Here is a 15,965-nt window from a genome sequence, read left to right on the forward strand (position 1 = left end):
ATTCAATTTCGAGAATGTTGCACCTTTTTCCCCAATCGAAATCGCCATTAGAGTAGTATTATGCCGTACCGAAAGAACTAAACAACGCATTGACTTTTGTGGTACTCGTGAATACAACAACCTTCCACAGCATATTCAATTCTGCACATCAATATCTAATATCAAAAATTTAGTTAAAGAGTACTTAAAAACGAATATATTAGTTATCTTGTCATAATATTGCTTCTAATATAGTAGTATTAACTATAGAAAACTTGTTGGGAGAAAGTTGGAATCTGAAAACAATGAAAACTACATCAAAATAATATAAATTCAATGAAAGAACTTCTGAAACGGATGGATTCTTATCCTTGCATATCATACGCATAACATTCTACCACTCTTTGGTAAATCTCTTTTTGCTGAGTGGATGTCGCATCTCTGTCTGATATTTCACATTACTGTTATTGGAATAGCTCAAAATTCCACAGAAAATTATTTAATATTTAATGTATGGCAAATTATTGTTTCAAATACTAAAAAATAAGAACAAACACCGTGCCTTCTGTTGTCAGTAAAATTAAATATTGAAAAAAAAAAATCCCCCATAATTTTCGAGAAGTGTCTGACAATAACAATTCCACAGATAAGTGAAATATGGTTTGGATGTATTGATATATTCTACTGCTACTGGTACTGGGGTATATGGTTTCAGATGTTTGTGTAGTTGGTTCGATTTTTAACATAGAAATGCACGTTGTTCATCATGAATAGCACACGCCATAAATAAATTTAACTGAGTAATGGATTTAAATAAAAAAGTTAAACGGTTCACAATCGGCGAGACTGACTATATTAAACGCTACACCATATTCTCGCTTGAGCTATATTTGTGGTATGCATGATATTATTACATATTATATATTGAATATTTAGATTTTGGCCAATATCAATTGGTGATTAACTCATTAAAAAAGTAAGGAGAAGTCGCTCATAATAAAAACAAAACCAGCCAACTGGATTGAAATCGATGACTTTACTTTGACAAAGGAAAGGCGAAATGTCGAATGTCCAAAATCCGAAAGACAAAATACAAGGTCAGGATAAGTCGATTTCGACATTTTTACTCTGATAGAAATTTTCGCTATATTAACGAAATCTGTTCTTAAAATTGAGCTAACGACACAAATTCGTTAATATAACGAAATTTTTTATTATTGTGATGAAATTTCTGTTAAACAATGAAACGTGTCGTACCATTAACGAAAGTTTTCATTGTCTCAATGATTTTGTTTAGCAATGAAAAACAGTGTAAAAATCCCATTTTAATGAAATTTCCTTTGTGTGTAATAAACGGTGGGGACCATCGCGCAGAATATCTGCGTTAACGGAATTAATATCTACCCTAAATCTTTTTCCATGATTTAACAAGATTTGATCAAATTATTGTAATTTACGAATTTTGTCTGAAAAATCGAACGCAATACCTATTCATATGGTACATTTTTGCGAAAATTTGTTTAAGTGAAAAGTCGACTATATGGGAACATACTCAAAACCAATTATGCCAGAAAATTTATTCGTCTAATTGAAGTAATTATATAATATGTGCGACGTAGAAGTTGATTGTCAACAGACAGACGGATTTCGTTAATCTCATTCCCTTATTAATTCTGAGTCATTTATTATAAGATGTCGCGAAGCTGTACACTAACCTATAATACCCTATTCTACAGTAGTGTTCCAGGGACCAATACAAAAAATAGTTTGCAATTTTATTTTGGAATTTGCACGGTAAAAACCTCTCTCTCAGCCCACCGGACTCAGTACAGCAAAGAGTTTTGAACTGAGAACATCAACGTAAACCCCCAAAACGCAAACAAAAAAGCTACCTAACAATGGCTATCTGGAAATTGGCATTTGTTTTGCTTATCAGTTTTTTGTGTTCAGCAAAAGGCCGCTCGGTGTCGGTAATTGGTGATGTCTTAATCGAAGTCGACAATGGTAAGTACGACTTTGCTGAATGGAGGATATTTCGCTTTTTTTATTTCTCTAATTATAGGTAAACTTCGATGTGATAAAATAGTATGCCCATTGGATACTGAACGTTGTGTGGTCTCTAAGGAAAAGGATCCAAATGATCCCACTGTGTTAGTACGCTCGAACATTTGTTATTCTGCGAATGGCGAGGAGTTAGCTAACTCTTTAACCAATGAAACTATTGATCCACATACTCAGATTAGTTTCCTAATTGAAGCGAATCGATATGGTTCCATTTCTACCGTGAACTCTTATAATTCATTCCAATCAACAAGCATAGGACAATTCGATAAGGAAGCATTTAATGCAGGAATGGAAACCCTTAACCGTAGCATGGTAGCGTTAAACAAAGGACTGAGTCAAATGTCCCACCAATTGGCCAATATGTTTGGTGGAATATAATTGCCAACTATAGTAGGTTTTTCCCTAACTGCGCACATACTGTTGTATATTTTAGCACCAAAAAAATAAATCAGATTTTGATCATTACAAACAAACACGCCATTAACTCTGTTCAGTCACAATTTAAATTATAATTAGATCGCATTGTAATTTTCACACATTTATTAGTATTCAGTAGATATGTGTTCATCATATTCGAAATTTGAGTAAGTGCCACTGTCATATATACATCCATAGAAGATGTGTTATCTTATACAGAAGATATCAACGTCACATTTCAAAGAGGATAATTCTTCTACCTCTATACAATTTTAAGATAAACAAATTTGCGATGACATTGACTGTCAACCTGAGACGTTTGGGCGTCGAGTGCATCGTCAAACCGATACGAATGATGATAAATTATTGCATTCAATATTCATGCGTTTCAATAACAAAAAAAAATACTGATAACAAATGCCGCGTCTGCGACTAAAAAGGCAATGTCGAGAAGAAAAAAATTGAATCATTTTTTGGAGCCGCATGTGTGTACTCTGCAGGATATGGTCTTGGGGCTAATGACAATGCCACTCATCCACTGGAAGGGATGAAGTTAGAGCAACTACCAAACAAAATAAAAAGAATGTCAAAATTTTCGAGTTTTCCAGTAAAATTAATGTATGCGGAATAGAAAAACTTCAATGGTTTAAAGGTTGGTTTGGTTTTAGAAATAGAAAAGTCATCATCTTAATGCAAAGAATAGATAGACGAGAATAGCTGACAGAGTAATGTTTAACAATATGACAATACATACGGGAGGAAAGAATTTCATATGTGAATTATCTTCTAGGGGTCACAAGTCGATACTGGCAAAAAATGCCAGAAACAACAATATATTTTTTAGAATTATTATGGTTTACGTAATTGAATTACGCGCATAACTTCCACATACTTAACATTCTCGGTCGGCTTGTATCAAATGATCACCGATCTACCGGTTTTATCTCATGAAGTTATACTTTTTGTCCAATTTTTAATGAATTTAAAAAAAATCAATTTTATTTCATAAAAAGCTTTCAAAAATCATCCCGATTTGAGGACAAGAATCGAAAAAATACTAGCAAACACTGCCGTGATGTTGAAAAGACAACTAGTGTCACATAATATGTGCACGGAATTGAAGAAAATCATTTTATCTTTTCTAATGTTAGCTTTTCTTTTGTCAAATTTAGACCTATATGCATTTATGATGCAAACTTATATGGCCGGCGAAAGATTTGCTACAATTTAATTAGAAAAAATAGATTGTAGTGCTGGGATCAAAATGGATCAAAATATATACATTTTTATTTTTCATTTTCAATATAAATACATACATATATGTACTGTATAGTATACTTTTTTTTCTAATAACAGGAACAAAAGATTCAACAGAATATTAAAAAGAAAATAAATAGACAAAAATAATAAATAAAGAATATGGACTTTTTACAATAAATTACACTATTGGCACTTGAGGTTTTACATGGATATTTAGAAGCCTTCTGAGGCAGCTCTAAGCTCATCCATTAGTGAAGGGGGGACATTTAGAGAAGCAGCAGTTATAAGGGGTGTTGAGGACATCTTTTGGGCGTAGGAAGAGAGGAAGTTTTGTAGGTCACATCGTAAATTGCCAATATTTGTTTCAATATTGTGCAAATTTGGCAAGCATTGATTGCTACGTTGAATTAGATCTAGAATGGTACTATTCGATGGTCTCTTTGTTGCTAAAGCAGATTGTTGTATTAACTGAAATATTAATAAAAGTGTTTATTTTAGTAGTTTTATTTATACTATATTTTATACCTTTTTGTAGTCATCAATCAAATTAGCAACCTCATAATTGGACATTTCATTTTGCGTAGATTTCCCCATATCGGAAGACTCAAATTTCTTTCGCTCCAAAATCAATTCACGTTTAAGTTCCTGCAGTACAAAAATCATAGATAAAGGGTAAGTGTTTATTTATTCATCGCTTCATTAATTTTGTTTACCTTAATTGTATTTTGACTTTGTTCATATCTGAAACGCAAATCCTCCAAATTTCTTTTCGTATTGTGTAAATCTTTAAGCTCATCCCTGGCTCTACTTTGTTCCTCACTTAGAATAGCTGTCTTTTCTTCATTATTTTTAAGAGATTTTTTAAGTGAATTTACATTGGTTAACAAAGAATGTATATGTTCGTCATATCTCTGCATTTTACGAGAATATTCGGCTTCTAATACCTTTGTTAAAATACGCAAGTGATCTTCTCCAAAGGCATCAGTTTTTACAATGGATAAACATTTATTCGAGTTTGTATCATTGTTGCCATCCTCTTCGTTAGGAGACAGCAATTGTGGTAAAACCACAGCTTCTCTTCGCCTTTGTTTGATTTCATTTAGTTCATTTTCTAGATCACTTATTCGCTGCATCATCTCATCTTTCTCATTTAAAGTTCTCTCTATATGAACTTTCAATGAACGCAATTCTCTTCTGTAGTTGGCAATTTCTACTGCATACTCTTGATTATAATCTTCCCGTATTCTACCATTTCTGCGTTCTAATTCTCGATTCCTTTCTTGTTGGTTCCTAATTTCTTCTTCGCAATCCTCCAGTTTTTCCTTCATCACAGCTATTTCTTTTTGGAATGTTTCTTTTAGATGTTCCTTTTCTTGTTGTCTTTTAAATTCTAAAAAGGCTGTTAAACCTTCCAATTTCTTTAATTCTTCATTTTGTTCGGCAAATACTTGATTAAGTTCTTCCAACTCCATCCTTTTCAACTCTAATTCTCTGCGGGTCTCTTCTTCCAGCGCTTTTACAGATGTAAGCGATGTGAGCATATCTTCCCAATCCCTTTGGCTATCTTGAATGTATTGTATTTTCGAGTTTTGTATATCCGAAATTTTTTGCAATAGCTGTAAGCGTTCTGTAGATTTGTGAGATTCCGTCTTCTCATATTGAGCATGTTTAGACTGCAAGTCGAGTAGCTGCTCCTTTAATTCACAAACTTCTTGCGAAATATCATGCTGTTTGTCGATTTCATCACATTGCACGCCTTTATGGCAAGTGGCAATTTTCTTAGTCATATACAGTGATAAAGTTTCTTTCATTGTATCGATTTCGTCCTTTGTTTCTGTCAATTGTGCATTCAATTTTGACTTTATGACCTTTTCTTCCTCTAAACTAGATATAAGTTGCATATTTTCTATTCTTAGTTCTCTTATTGACGACTCGGGATTTGCAAGATGTTTCAATTGTTTTTCTACTTTATATAGTTTGGCGTCATTGACCAATAGCTTGCTTTGTAAGCCTTTCACTTTCGTCTCTTGTGAATGGAAAAGTGTTTCCAATGCCCGATACTTTTGTGCAAATTCATCAATATCCTGTTTTAGTCTTAAGGTATAGGCTTCGTTCTCTATTTCATTTATTTTCCTTTTCAGACTTTCGTTCTCAATAAGTACTTTTTCGAACTCTTCGTTTCGGTAACGACCTTCTGTGCTTATGCCAGTAATGTATTTTTGCTTTTCTTTCAAAATTAATTCCAATATTTTCGTATTTTCACGTAATTTTTGACATTGAAATGAAATATTTTCTTCATCGGTATTTGTTTGTGGTTCTGAGGATTGGATACATGTTTTCTCCTTGGGTTGAGCTGTCACCAGCAAAGTACCGTGCTCGTCCAAAATATTTTGCAACCTTTCACATTCTCTTGAAAATTGAAGAAAGTCGTTATCATATTCATTTGAATTACGGTAACTCTCTCGTGTTTCGCATTTTGAAGTTCTTAATTCATTCTGAAGCTTTTCAAAGTCATTTCTGAGAACATGATTTTCTTCAACGCTTTGTCTCAGTTTATTTTCTAGTTCGTGCATCTTGTTGACCAACTCTGACGTCTGCTGAAGATAATCGGATAGTTTCTGCCTTAAACTTTGTATCTCCTCCTGGTCACTTTTTGTTTGAAATGTTAGTTTAGACTGTTCGATTTCCAAAAATTCTACCTTGAATTGTGTTTCTTTATAGTTATTTTGTATAATTTGGTATTGTTCTTTCGTTCTTCTTAGCTCCTGGCATACCCTATCGAAATCTTGTTTTTGCTTTACTAACTCGTTGTGCTTTGCATCGTTGTCCTCCAATAGCATTTCAGTTTTCTCTTGTAATTCCTGTATTTGCTGGGATTTCAGCAAATTTGACTGTCTTATACTCTGCATTTCCAATTGGCATGCTTCCAAAGAAAAATTTAGTTGCTCTATTTCTCTTTGTTGTTGATCGTTTTGTACCTGCAACCGTTGCAATTCTTCTTCCTCTTCCTGCATATGACTTAGTTGGTTTCTTAGTTCGATAATTTCCAATGTCTTATTTTTAATTTCTTGATATTTTACACTCATAGCATGGACCTTATCCAGGTCATCTTCATGGTGCATATTATCCTTAAATTCTATTTGTAGTTGTGCTATTTCATTCTCCTTAATTTTTACAAGCTGTTCTTGTATTTGCAACTGTTCCCGTAAGCTGATCAAACTCTTTTCCATACTAAGTTTTTCGTCTAGTACTAGCGAAATTTTCGAATCGGCTTCTTTAAGATTGCTTTCCAAATTTGAACGCTGTTTTGTCAGGTCCATGCACTTCTTAGTGATTCGTTTGTTGTCCAACTCAAGATCAGCCAGATGCCTCTGCAACTCCATGACCTTTTCATCCTTCTCTTCTGTAAGAGACTTCAGATCATTTAAAAGAGATTTCTTTTGCTTTCGCAATACACTTATCAACTGCTTCTGGTCACTTATCAATGCAGATTGTTGTTGTATTTCGAATACATTTAAATTATCTGCCTGAGTCCGTGTACCTTCCTTTATTTCTTGTGTTGATGAATGATTGTTTCTTCTAAGTACCTTTTCGAACTCTGAGCATTTTTCATATAGCCGCATACATTCATTTTGAAGTCTTTGATTTTCTTGCATATATTTTCTTTCTTGTGTGTAAATTCTTTCTAAGTCTTCCAATTTTCTCGACTTTTGTTGGCGCAATTCGTTTTTGTACCATTGTTCGGATTTTGTTAATCGTTCTAACTCACTTCGAAGTCTCTTAACATCGTTCAGGGCATTTTCAAGGCTATTGTTGTTGTTATTAAAGTGTGTTGTAGTTATGGCCAATTTTGTTAGTTTGCTCGCCGTACCACAGCTGGCATTCCATGAATCTGTATCAGATTCAATGGTAACATCGCTATTGTTGGAACTGCACGTATATAAACCAGAATCACTTGTCAATAAAGGAGAACACATCTTAAAACTTTGACTAGACTTTTCAGAAATGTTGGAAAATGTTCGCTCTCGGGGCCCATGATGGTCCAGACTTTTTTCTGGATTATTTTCCATTATTGCACTGTTATTGTTTCCTTTGCATTTTTGTAGTTCAACATTTGGCCTGAAAATTTCAATAGATATTATTTTTACCCCATGATATCACCACACACACATACCATGTATACAAAATAAACTGCTTCCGATTTTTTTCTCAGTAGCAAAAGGGGTTCAAGTTATTTTGGATATACATTCGCACTACACAAGGTGGTTAATATTTACATAAAAGTTGTAAACATTTTATTTAAAGCACTTAGTTATTAGTTGCGTTCGGAAATTTATGAAAAATTTGCCAGCTATTACTATTTGTATTCTTTTTCACACAAAGACCAATGCCGATCAAAGAAATCAACGGCGTATGACATATGCTATAGGTAGGAGCCGTTTTATACGGTGCGACTGTCGCGTGAAAATTTTTTTTCTCCATTAAAGGTGAGTATTAAGTTCGAGTTTAGCCACTAAAATCGCTTAAGTGAAAACTAAATCAGTAAGAAAAATGCATGAAATTATACATATCTGTAGCAAATTTTATTACAACTTGATGGGGAAAAGCCCAAAGCAAATTTTCACAAAGTTTGTATTCCTTAAAATGGATTATTAAAGAAAAGTAATCGTGAAAAAATTACGTTTTCAGCGGCTAAACTCGACCTTAATACCCACCTTAAGTCCGACATGTCGTATGGGCGTACGATTTGTACAAAATATCTTATGGGAAAATATTTAACTGTTATTAAAGCCGATACTAAGTTTGTGTTTCATAGTTGAAAAAAAGTTTTCGGTTAATATTTTAAAGTAAAAAAAGTTTTTGGATTGATAATTTTGATCATTCCCTCCATGTTATATTAAGTAACTGCCAAAATATTTTGCATTTGGAATAATGGGTCACCCCATTAATTTGAAAACACAATCCCTCATGTTCCCACAATCGGATTCGCAAATCGCAAGTTTCGTTTGGCTATAATTTCCTAACCCTAAAACTTATAAATTTAAATCTTGTAGATACAGTTCTCTTTGGAGGGACGTTCAAATTACAATTCGATTGGAGTCCGAGAGTATCTCAATTTCTTCGTTATAAGAAAAATAAATTCTTGCGATTTGCAATTCCGAATATCGGAACATTGGGGAATAACTAAATTTTGTCAAATTGCACTTTTGACCGACTGTTTTTACATACGAAAGTTGTTATTTTATAGACAGAAAACTATTGATTTTATGCCTTGGATCATTCTCTGCAATTCTTATTTCTCACTTTCAGTGGCCACGATTTTCTTTTTTTGAAATCGCCTTTCTCCTACAAAATCACCAGATGTATTTAAAATTGTTATGCAATATCGAAAACAATAGTTTTGGCCACCTTTGTCGTAAATTTAAACTAATAAAATGTCAAATACTAGTTTGTAAAATATTTATATACGAAATGAAATCTCCTTTGGTTAACAGCTTATGTCTTAAGGCCGAAACACAATGAAGCCTGCAAGCAACAAATGTTTTTAACGTCAAAACCAAAACAGCCTACCGAAGCCCAACAAGTTAAAATATTTTAAACTTTTTTTGAAGCTTTGGCGCCAAGCTTACATTAGCTTTGACGCCAAGCTTACATTTATTGTGTGCAGGCTCATATAATTACGTGTGCTTCAACTTTTTTCAAAGCAAAGAATATAGCGAATAATTAAGCGGCCTTTAAGGTGAGTATTAAGTTCGAGTTTAGCCTCTAAAATCGATATTTTTCCACTAAATCACTAAAAAAGGCATAAAATTATACATTTTTGTTTCAGATTTCATTATAACTTGATGGGGAATAGCCCAAAGCTAACTTTCACAAAGTTTGTATTCCTTACAATGGATTATTAAAGAAAAGTAATCGTGAAAAAAAGACGATTTTAGCGGCTAAACTCGAACTTAATACCGACCTTTAAGGTAGAATTACATAGCATGCGTTCAATGCGACCGATGATTGAAGAGTTGAAATTTCGCTTTGAAATCAAAAGCTCGAATAGTCTGTCGCAAACAGAAAAAATCAACCCTACCACCAACGCACGGATTGACGCATGGTTGTGTAATTCAACCTTTAAGGTTGAATTACACACCATGCGTCAATCCGTGCGTTGATGGAAGGGTTGATTTTTTCTTGTTTGCGGCTGACTATTCGAGCTTTTGATTTCATAGAGAAATTCAACCCTTCAATCATCGGACGCATTGTGTAACACGGAACGTTCAGAATTGAAATACTAAGGCTAACATAACAATCTATCAAACTCTAGATGGCGCTGAAAAACGAACGACTTATCAATTTGTTTCAAAGATCTTCCTAAGAAAAGAATAAAGACAAATCAATGCACTTTCGACGTAGTGCACATAGGTTAGGTTAGGTGGCAGCCCGATGTATCAGGCTCACTTAGACTATTCAGTCCATTGTGATACCACATTGGTGAACTTCTATCTTATCACCGAGTGCTGCCCGATTCCACGTTTAGCTCAATGACAAGGGACCTCCTTTTTATAGCCGAGTCCGAACGACGTTCCACATTGCAGTGAAACCACTTAGAGAAGCTTTGAAATGTTACCAGCAGAAATGTCACCAGCATTACTAAGGTGGGATAATCCACCGCTGAAAAATTTTTGTTGTTCGGTCGAAGCAGGAATCGAACCCACGACCTTGTGTATGCAAGGCGGGCATGCTAACCATTGCACCACGGTGGCTAGTACACATAAACATGTGGAGATTTATTTAATTTGTACATATATTCTGAAAGACATGTTGTATTAATAAAATTATATCTCATTGATGGTAGAAACATTATATCTCTTTCATATAGAAACAGGTGTTCAAAAAAGACGCATCCACAATTTTTTACAATGGAAAAATTAGAAATGCGTGTTGTCATTAAATAATGAAATGAAATCGTCTTAAAACTTGTTCACTTTTTGTATCTTGACTACAAAGCTAAAGCAAAAAGCTTCCAAAAGTAAGAGATGTCTTCAAAAACTTTATTTTAAAACGTTTTTAAATGAAATATAGCATAATATCTACTTGAAGTCGAGTCTAAACAGGGAAATTAAATTAAAAATTGTCTTAAGTGTATCCTTACTTCCAATTCTCAGAATCACCAAAATTATTAATGTAAAGACAAAATCGTTGGAACCGGACAAACTTTTCTTCAGTAATTCACCTATGAACTGCACTAAAAATTGTGCCGAGATCTAAAACTGAAATGTCCTATGGCGTTAATTTATGTTTTGAATAATTAATTAAAACAAGTTTTAGCGATTGGAACGATTAGTGGAACATGGGAGTAAAATATATTAATTATGAAATGTAGACCAGTGTAAACTTTGACCCGATTGTAAAACCATATTCTATTCTGGTCTAGGCCAATTACAATTATGATTACAATAGATACAAACATATTTCTTAAATATTTATTAAAGTGAGAAATACATATTTGCTTATACTTCATCTGTTATTGACATTTCCAATGCTATTTTGGAGGTATAGAAAATTAAAACAAGTAGGAAAATTGAAACAAAACAAAAAACAACGTTAGCAGGAAGCAATTCTAGTTGCGCCTACTCACGCAATTGGTTCCCATTTTTTATTTATTTGTTTAGCTTTGTTTGAATATTTATCCACAAAATATCAACATACTCAAATATTTTCAACTATACCCTATGATATCTAATGTCATTAATTGCGTCAATAAAAGTATTCATGTCTATTTCAGATTTTCTCTGCTCTTATACTACAAATATTTAAATGCGATTATTTAACTCAAATTTCTTTACCGACGTTAAAAATTAATTCACCCATTTCCAATCAAACTTTAAAATATGACTTTGCAATGTATTTTCACATCATTAATTTACATTTTGACTACCGTTCATCAGACATGTGCGTTGTGTTTAGTTTTTTTGTTTGTTTTTTGTTTTTGTATTTTAAATTTTTTCCTGACATGGCTTTTATGATAAGGTCATTGATTTCTTATTCCTAAAACAATAAATGTAGTTTTTATACATTGGAACACTGTTATTACGAACTCCGGTAATTTTATTCGTAGCTCGTTATTACCGTAGTAAAGAACAATAAAGAAAAAAGGGGCGTAGAGAAAGGTTTTCATCGCCCAAGTAAGTAAACATTCAGGAAGAAAGGGTACCCTTTTATCAGCAATAAAATAGAAACTTTTAGAAAATTATTTAAACTTAAAAAACAACGACGAAACTAATTCCCTTAACGAGAAAAATAAAGCTGTTGAATTTTTATAATTATTAAATTAATGGATATTGTTGTTTATGAATATTGGGTACATTTCTTTTTTAGTGGATAAAATTCTCAAGTATATCTCAACGAAGTTATATACCCAACGAAAGAAGGAACGAAGACAGATCATCGATAGTGGTTAGGATTGCCTTAGATGGATATTTTGAAAATATGAAACTCATTTGCATATGTTCGGAGCAAATGCCCAAAGGGGCCTAAACTTTTTGAAATATGTATATTCATTAACGTATGTATGGTCTATGTTCACACGCCTAAAGGTATTTAAATATTATAAATACATAATATACTATTGTGTATATACTTACATACTTAATAGCACCAAGAATAGACCCTGCGGTAATCGAATGTGAATAACACTGAAAATCAAGAAAAAAAGTTCGATTAGTCACTTGGTTTCTTATACCAAAAGGAAAAAATTTAGCGTAAAGTAGCACATGGGTAAATATGAAGCTATGACAAACACTTTTATGTACACGCAAAAAATAAAATGTTTGTGGAAACGGATGTCATACACGCTCTTTTTCTGAACCGTGTATTGGTGTGCAAAGAAAATCTTAATTCAAATATAAAGTTGGAGTTGAGCAAAATTGTATGAAGCTTTTGGCCCTAAAATTTAAATATTCGTTTTTTTATGAACAGAGAAGGAATGTTCGAGATAGTCTGGTATGGACTCCAAATATTTGACTTTCTTGAACTTGAACTAATTTTAGTTCATTTCGACAAAATTCGGCATCTTACAATCTACATACAAATTTTTTTTTTATCAGATTCGTTGTGAGGGGAGAAATATTTTTTCCCTGTATACCAACTTCGACGACGGCAAATACCTTTTTAGATATACACACTTACGTTTTTACAAAATACAATGGATTTAAAGAAACCCGCACTTTAATTATGATAGAGCATTATTAAAAACGAAAAAGTAAAAAAAATAATAATACTGAATCTCGAGAATCATTGAAAGTGTCATTAACAACGAAATAAACGTCCAAATGCTAGTTATTAGTACGATGGAGACTGGAAAGTTCATTGTAAGTTCAAGTTATCCAGCATAAACACGTTTCTACATAACCCAAAAGGGGGCACACACAGCATATTGGTCATGCCGTTAATTTGACATTGTGTTGGCCTACAAAGAGTACCACAGGAATTTACATTTAGCCATTCATAGGAATGCGATATGTGTACATAGTCCAAATGTCCAAGTGTGTACACGCAAAGAAAATGAATTTTATTCATATATCCAGCGACATTTTATTTTTTATTTTTCTGAGTTCATTTTTTCCATAGAGAATGTTATCGTACTAACGATTGTCTCCGTGGTGTTCTATTTGAGCTTAAATAACAATTTCAGGCAGAAAACATTGAGTGTATGCATCTTTGTAGAGACACACATACAAATCCTTTAAGTCTTTTTTCTTAATTCTTGGTGGAATGATACATTGAAAATATATATTCATCTAATTTGATTTGTTAACCCTTAAATGCGCACTGTATCTTTTAAGATATAACCAGAAAAATTCTTACGTCCTAAAATTTTGACCGAATTCTATGAAATCAAGTTTGTTGTATTTAATACATCATACCCTGCCAGCATTTCAATGTTCCATTTCATCCTCATCGCTACCACAGACTCGTGACACTACAACAATCGCCAACTGTCATGGGGGAAGCGTATCAGAAAGTGCAAAATGTACATGAAGGTATTTTGCCATCACTATTGTTACAAAAGCCATTTTTTATTTTGTGAAACCCCAAGCGCAACTAGCTAATTATAATTTATTTAAATAAAAACGAAAATGAAGTGCTGAAAACATAGTTTTACTCACAAAAAAAAAATCTGATTCAATAACGAAATTAATTGATCCAATTAATTTTTCCGAATTTCTAAATGGAGTAAAGTGATAGTTTTTCAGATATTTTTTCAGACACGCGATAAACAAACTGGCTGATAGACGCTGCAAGATGTAACTTGCTACTTGTAACTCAACATCATTCTTTTATTAATGCAAAAAATTATGTTAAATGTGAAGTGATAGTCGTATAAATGTTATATTTATAAGAATTTATAAATATTTAATCAAAAAATAAACATCTAAACAATCGTGTTTTACTTGACCACAATGATTCTTTTACAACTATCATAAAATACACTATTTCTAATAGTTTGAAGGGGCTCTTGTTGGCGTCGTTTTCAATGGTTCTATTGATCAAATTCCTTGATCTACTTTGCTCATAAAGCCCGAAAAATAATGAATTGTAAAATGATGTCGTTTAATAATTGCACTCATGCGATGCCTTTTTGTAGTAACTTGGCGTGGTACAACTTTTCAATAGTCGTATACGACTGTTTTCGACGTGGTGGGGATGCGCCGTCAAATTCAGAAACTGTTGGCAGGGTAGGGCTATTTCTAAAAAAAAATTGTTTTACTTCTCTACTAAAATCAAATTGTTTATTTATTTTATATGACGCTATTCTTTTGAAAATTTTGCAGTTAGTTTATTTTCTTTCTCATTCTTTTCACGTTAGGTTGTAACATTCCAAAAAATTTTTATCGATGCGAAAATTAAATCATTCAACGAAAGGTTAAAATTCTAAAAAAAACGGAGTCTTTGGCTGAGAATCAATACCAAAATCCTTAAGTGAATATTAAAATCTTTGGATCCATGTTAACGGTTTTGAGTGAACATTGAAAAGAAAGTAAACTAAAATGAAATGAACGATTTTGTGCGAAAAATTATATAAATTGTAATACATTTTGGAGATTTTCCCCAATGCTTTGTTAAACAAGGAAAATTTTAAGACATTTCTTGCTATCCTACCGCGATCAGAAATATTTGTCTGAATTTCAAAAAAAATTCCAATCAACAATAATAGTTGTTGCAAAGACGAAACGAAGTATTTGGAAAGATATCCCCATTGTCATGATGTGAAAAATATCGGAAAATTTCAATTTACAAAAAAAAAAAAAATCCTCGAGGGTATATGCAAGTACATATGTAGGTGGCGATGATACACTTTAAAGTTTATGTGATATACGTATGCGCATGTCGTTCATCTTCAAATTAATTTTAAGCATGACTTTCTTTATTTAAAATTATTTTACGAGTGCTTACTTTTTAATTTTATTAACTTGTCTCATTGTTGCTATAGCAGTTCGGTTTTGCTGTGCGTTTGTCGGTTTCCTCTGCTGTGCGGTTGACGTTTGCTGTTGTTACCAACAGATAACGAAATAGTGCTAAGCTCACTAAGTCAGCCAGCCGCCAAGCATGGTAGTAAGTACGGGTAGGTTCATAAAATTAGGACGTGGAATAATTAAGGCTTTTCCCCTGTATTTTATTATATATCTGTTTTGTTAAGTTTTGAAACACACTCAAAAGTAACAAAACAAAATAAATAGAGAATAGCAATACAACATAATGTTAAGTTAATCATAAAACTGAAATAAATTTAAAATAGCACAGAAAACAGAAGTCAACCAATAGAAAATATAGGCGAATGCATTTCACATGAAAAACACATACATACAAAAATAGTGGTAAATGAGTGCAGAGACGCTGATAGGTCAATTTAGATTTTTAAATCACGAAGTATGGGATTTTGTTCCAATGGTGACAATTTTACCAATTTCTTATACACAGAAAAAAAATATCGCGAGTCTATTTGCACTTAATCTTAATTAAATTTTCAAAAAACAAAATGCAATTAAAAATGTAATCGATTCAATTAATATTTTTAGTCAAAATAAAAACCAAATATATAAACATATTGAATCCATTACATTTTTAATTTAATTTTAATTAATTAATTTATTAATTCATCTTTTTACAAGAAGAAATGAATTAACCTTAATGTAATTAAACTAAATTACATTAAGGTAAATTATTAAAAACATTTAATCAAGTCAGAGTAC

General features: G+C 32.5%; 3 protein-coding genes across 3 annotated transcripts in view; 2 read left to right on the forward strand and 1 right to left on the reverse strand.

The window, feature by feature from the left end:
* CrebA (Cyclic-AMP response element binding protein A) overlaps positions 1–15,965 on the forward strand; it is a 150,563-nt gene that overhangs the window by 92,694 nt on the left and 41,904 nt on the right. The gene's annotated exons all lie outside the window — the stretch shown is intronic.
* On the forward strand, positions 1,780–2,516 carry LOC142233338 (uncharacterized). The gene is made up of 2 exons (XM_075304238.1): positions 1,780–1,983; positions 2,042–2,516. The coding sequence occupies exons 1-2, from the start codon at positions 1,878–1,880 to the stop codon at positions 2,419–2,421; spliced, it is 486 nt and encodes a 161-aa protein (XP_075160353.1). The 5' UTR covers positions 1,780–1,877; the 3' UTR covers positions 2,422–2,516.
* Positions 3,706–8,110, reverse strand: LOC142233333 (uncharacterized). The gene is made up of 4 exons (XM_075304230.1): positions 7,895–8,110; positions 4,434–7,839; positions 4,246–4,365; positions 3,706–4,188 (listed from the first exon to the last, which is right to left on the reverse strand). The coding sequence occupies exons 2-4, from the start codon at positions 7,788–7,790 to the stop codon at positions 3,934–3,936; spliced, it is 3,732 nt and encodes a 1,243-aa protein (XP_075160345.1). The 5' UTR covers positions 7,791–7,839; positions 7,895–8,110; the 3' UTR covers positions 3,706–3,933.

This window comes from Haematobia irritans, chromosome 4 (genome assembly GCF_050003625.1).
Source record: "Haematobia irritans isolate KBUSLIRL chromosome 4, ASM5000362v1, whole genome shotgun sequence".
Classification (NCBI taxonomy): Eukaryota; Metazoa; Arthropoda; class Insecta; order Diptera; family Muscidae; genus Haematobia; species Haematobia irritans.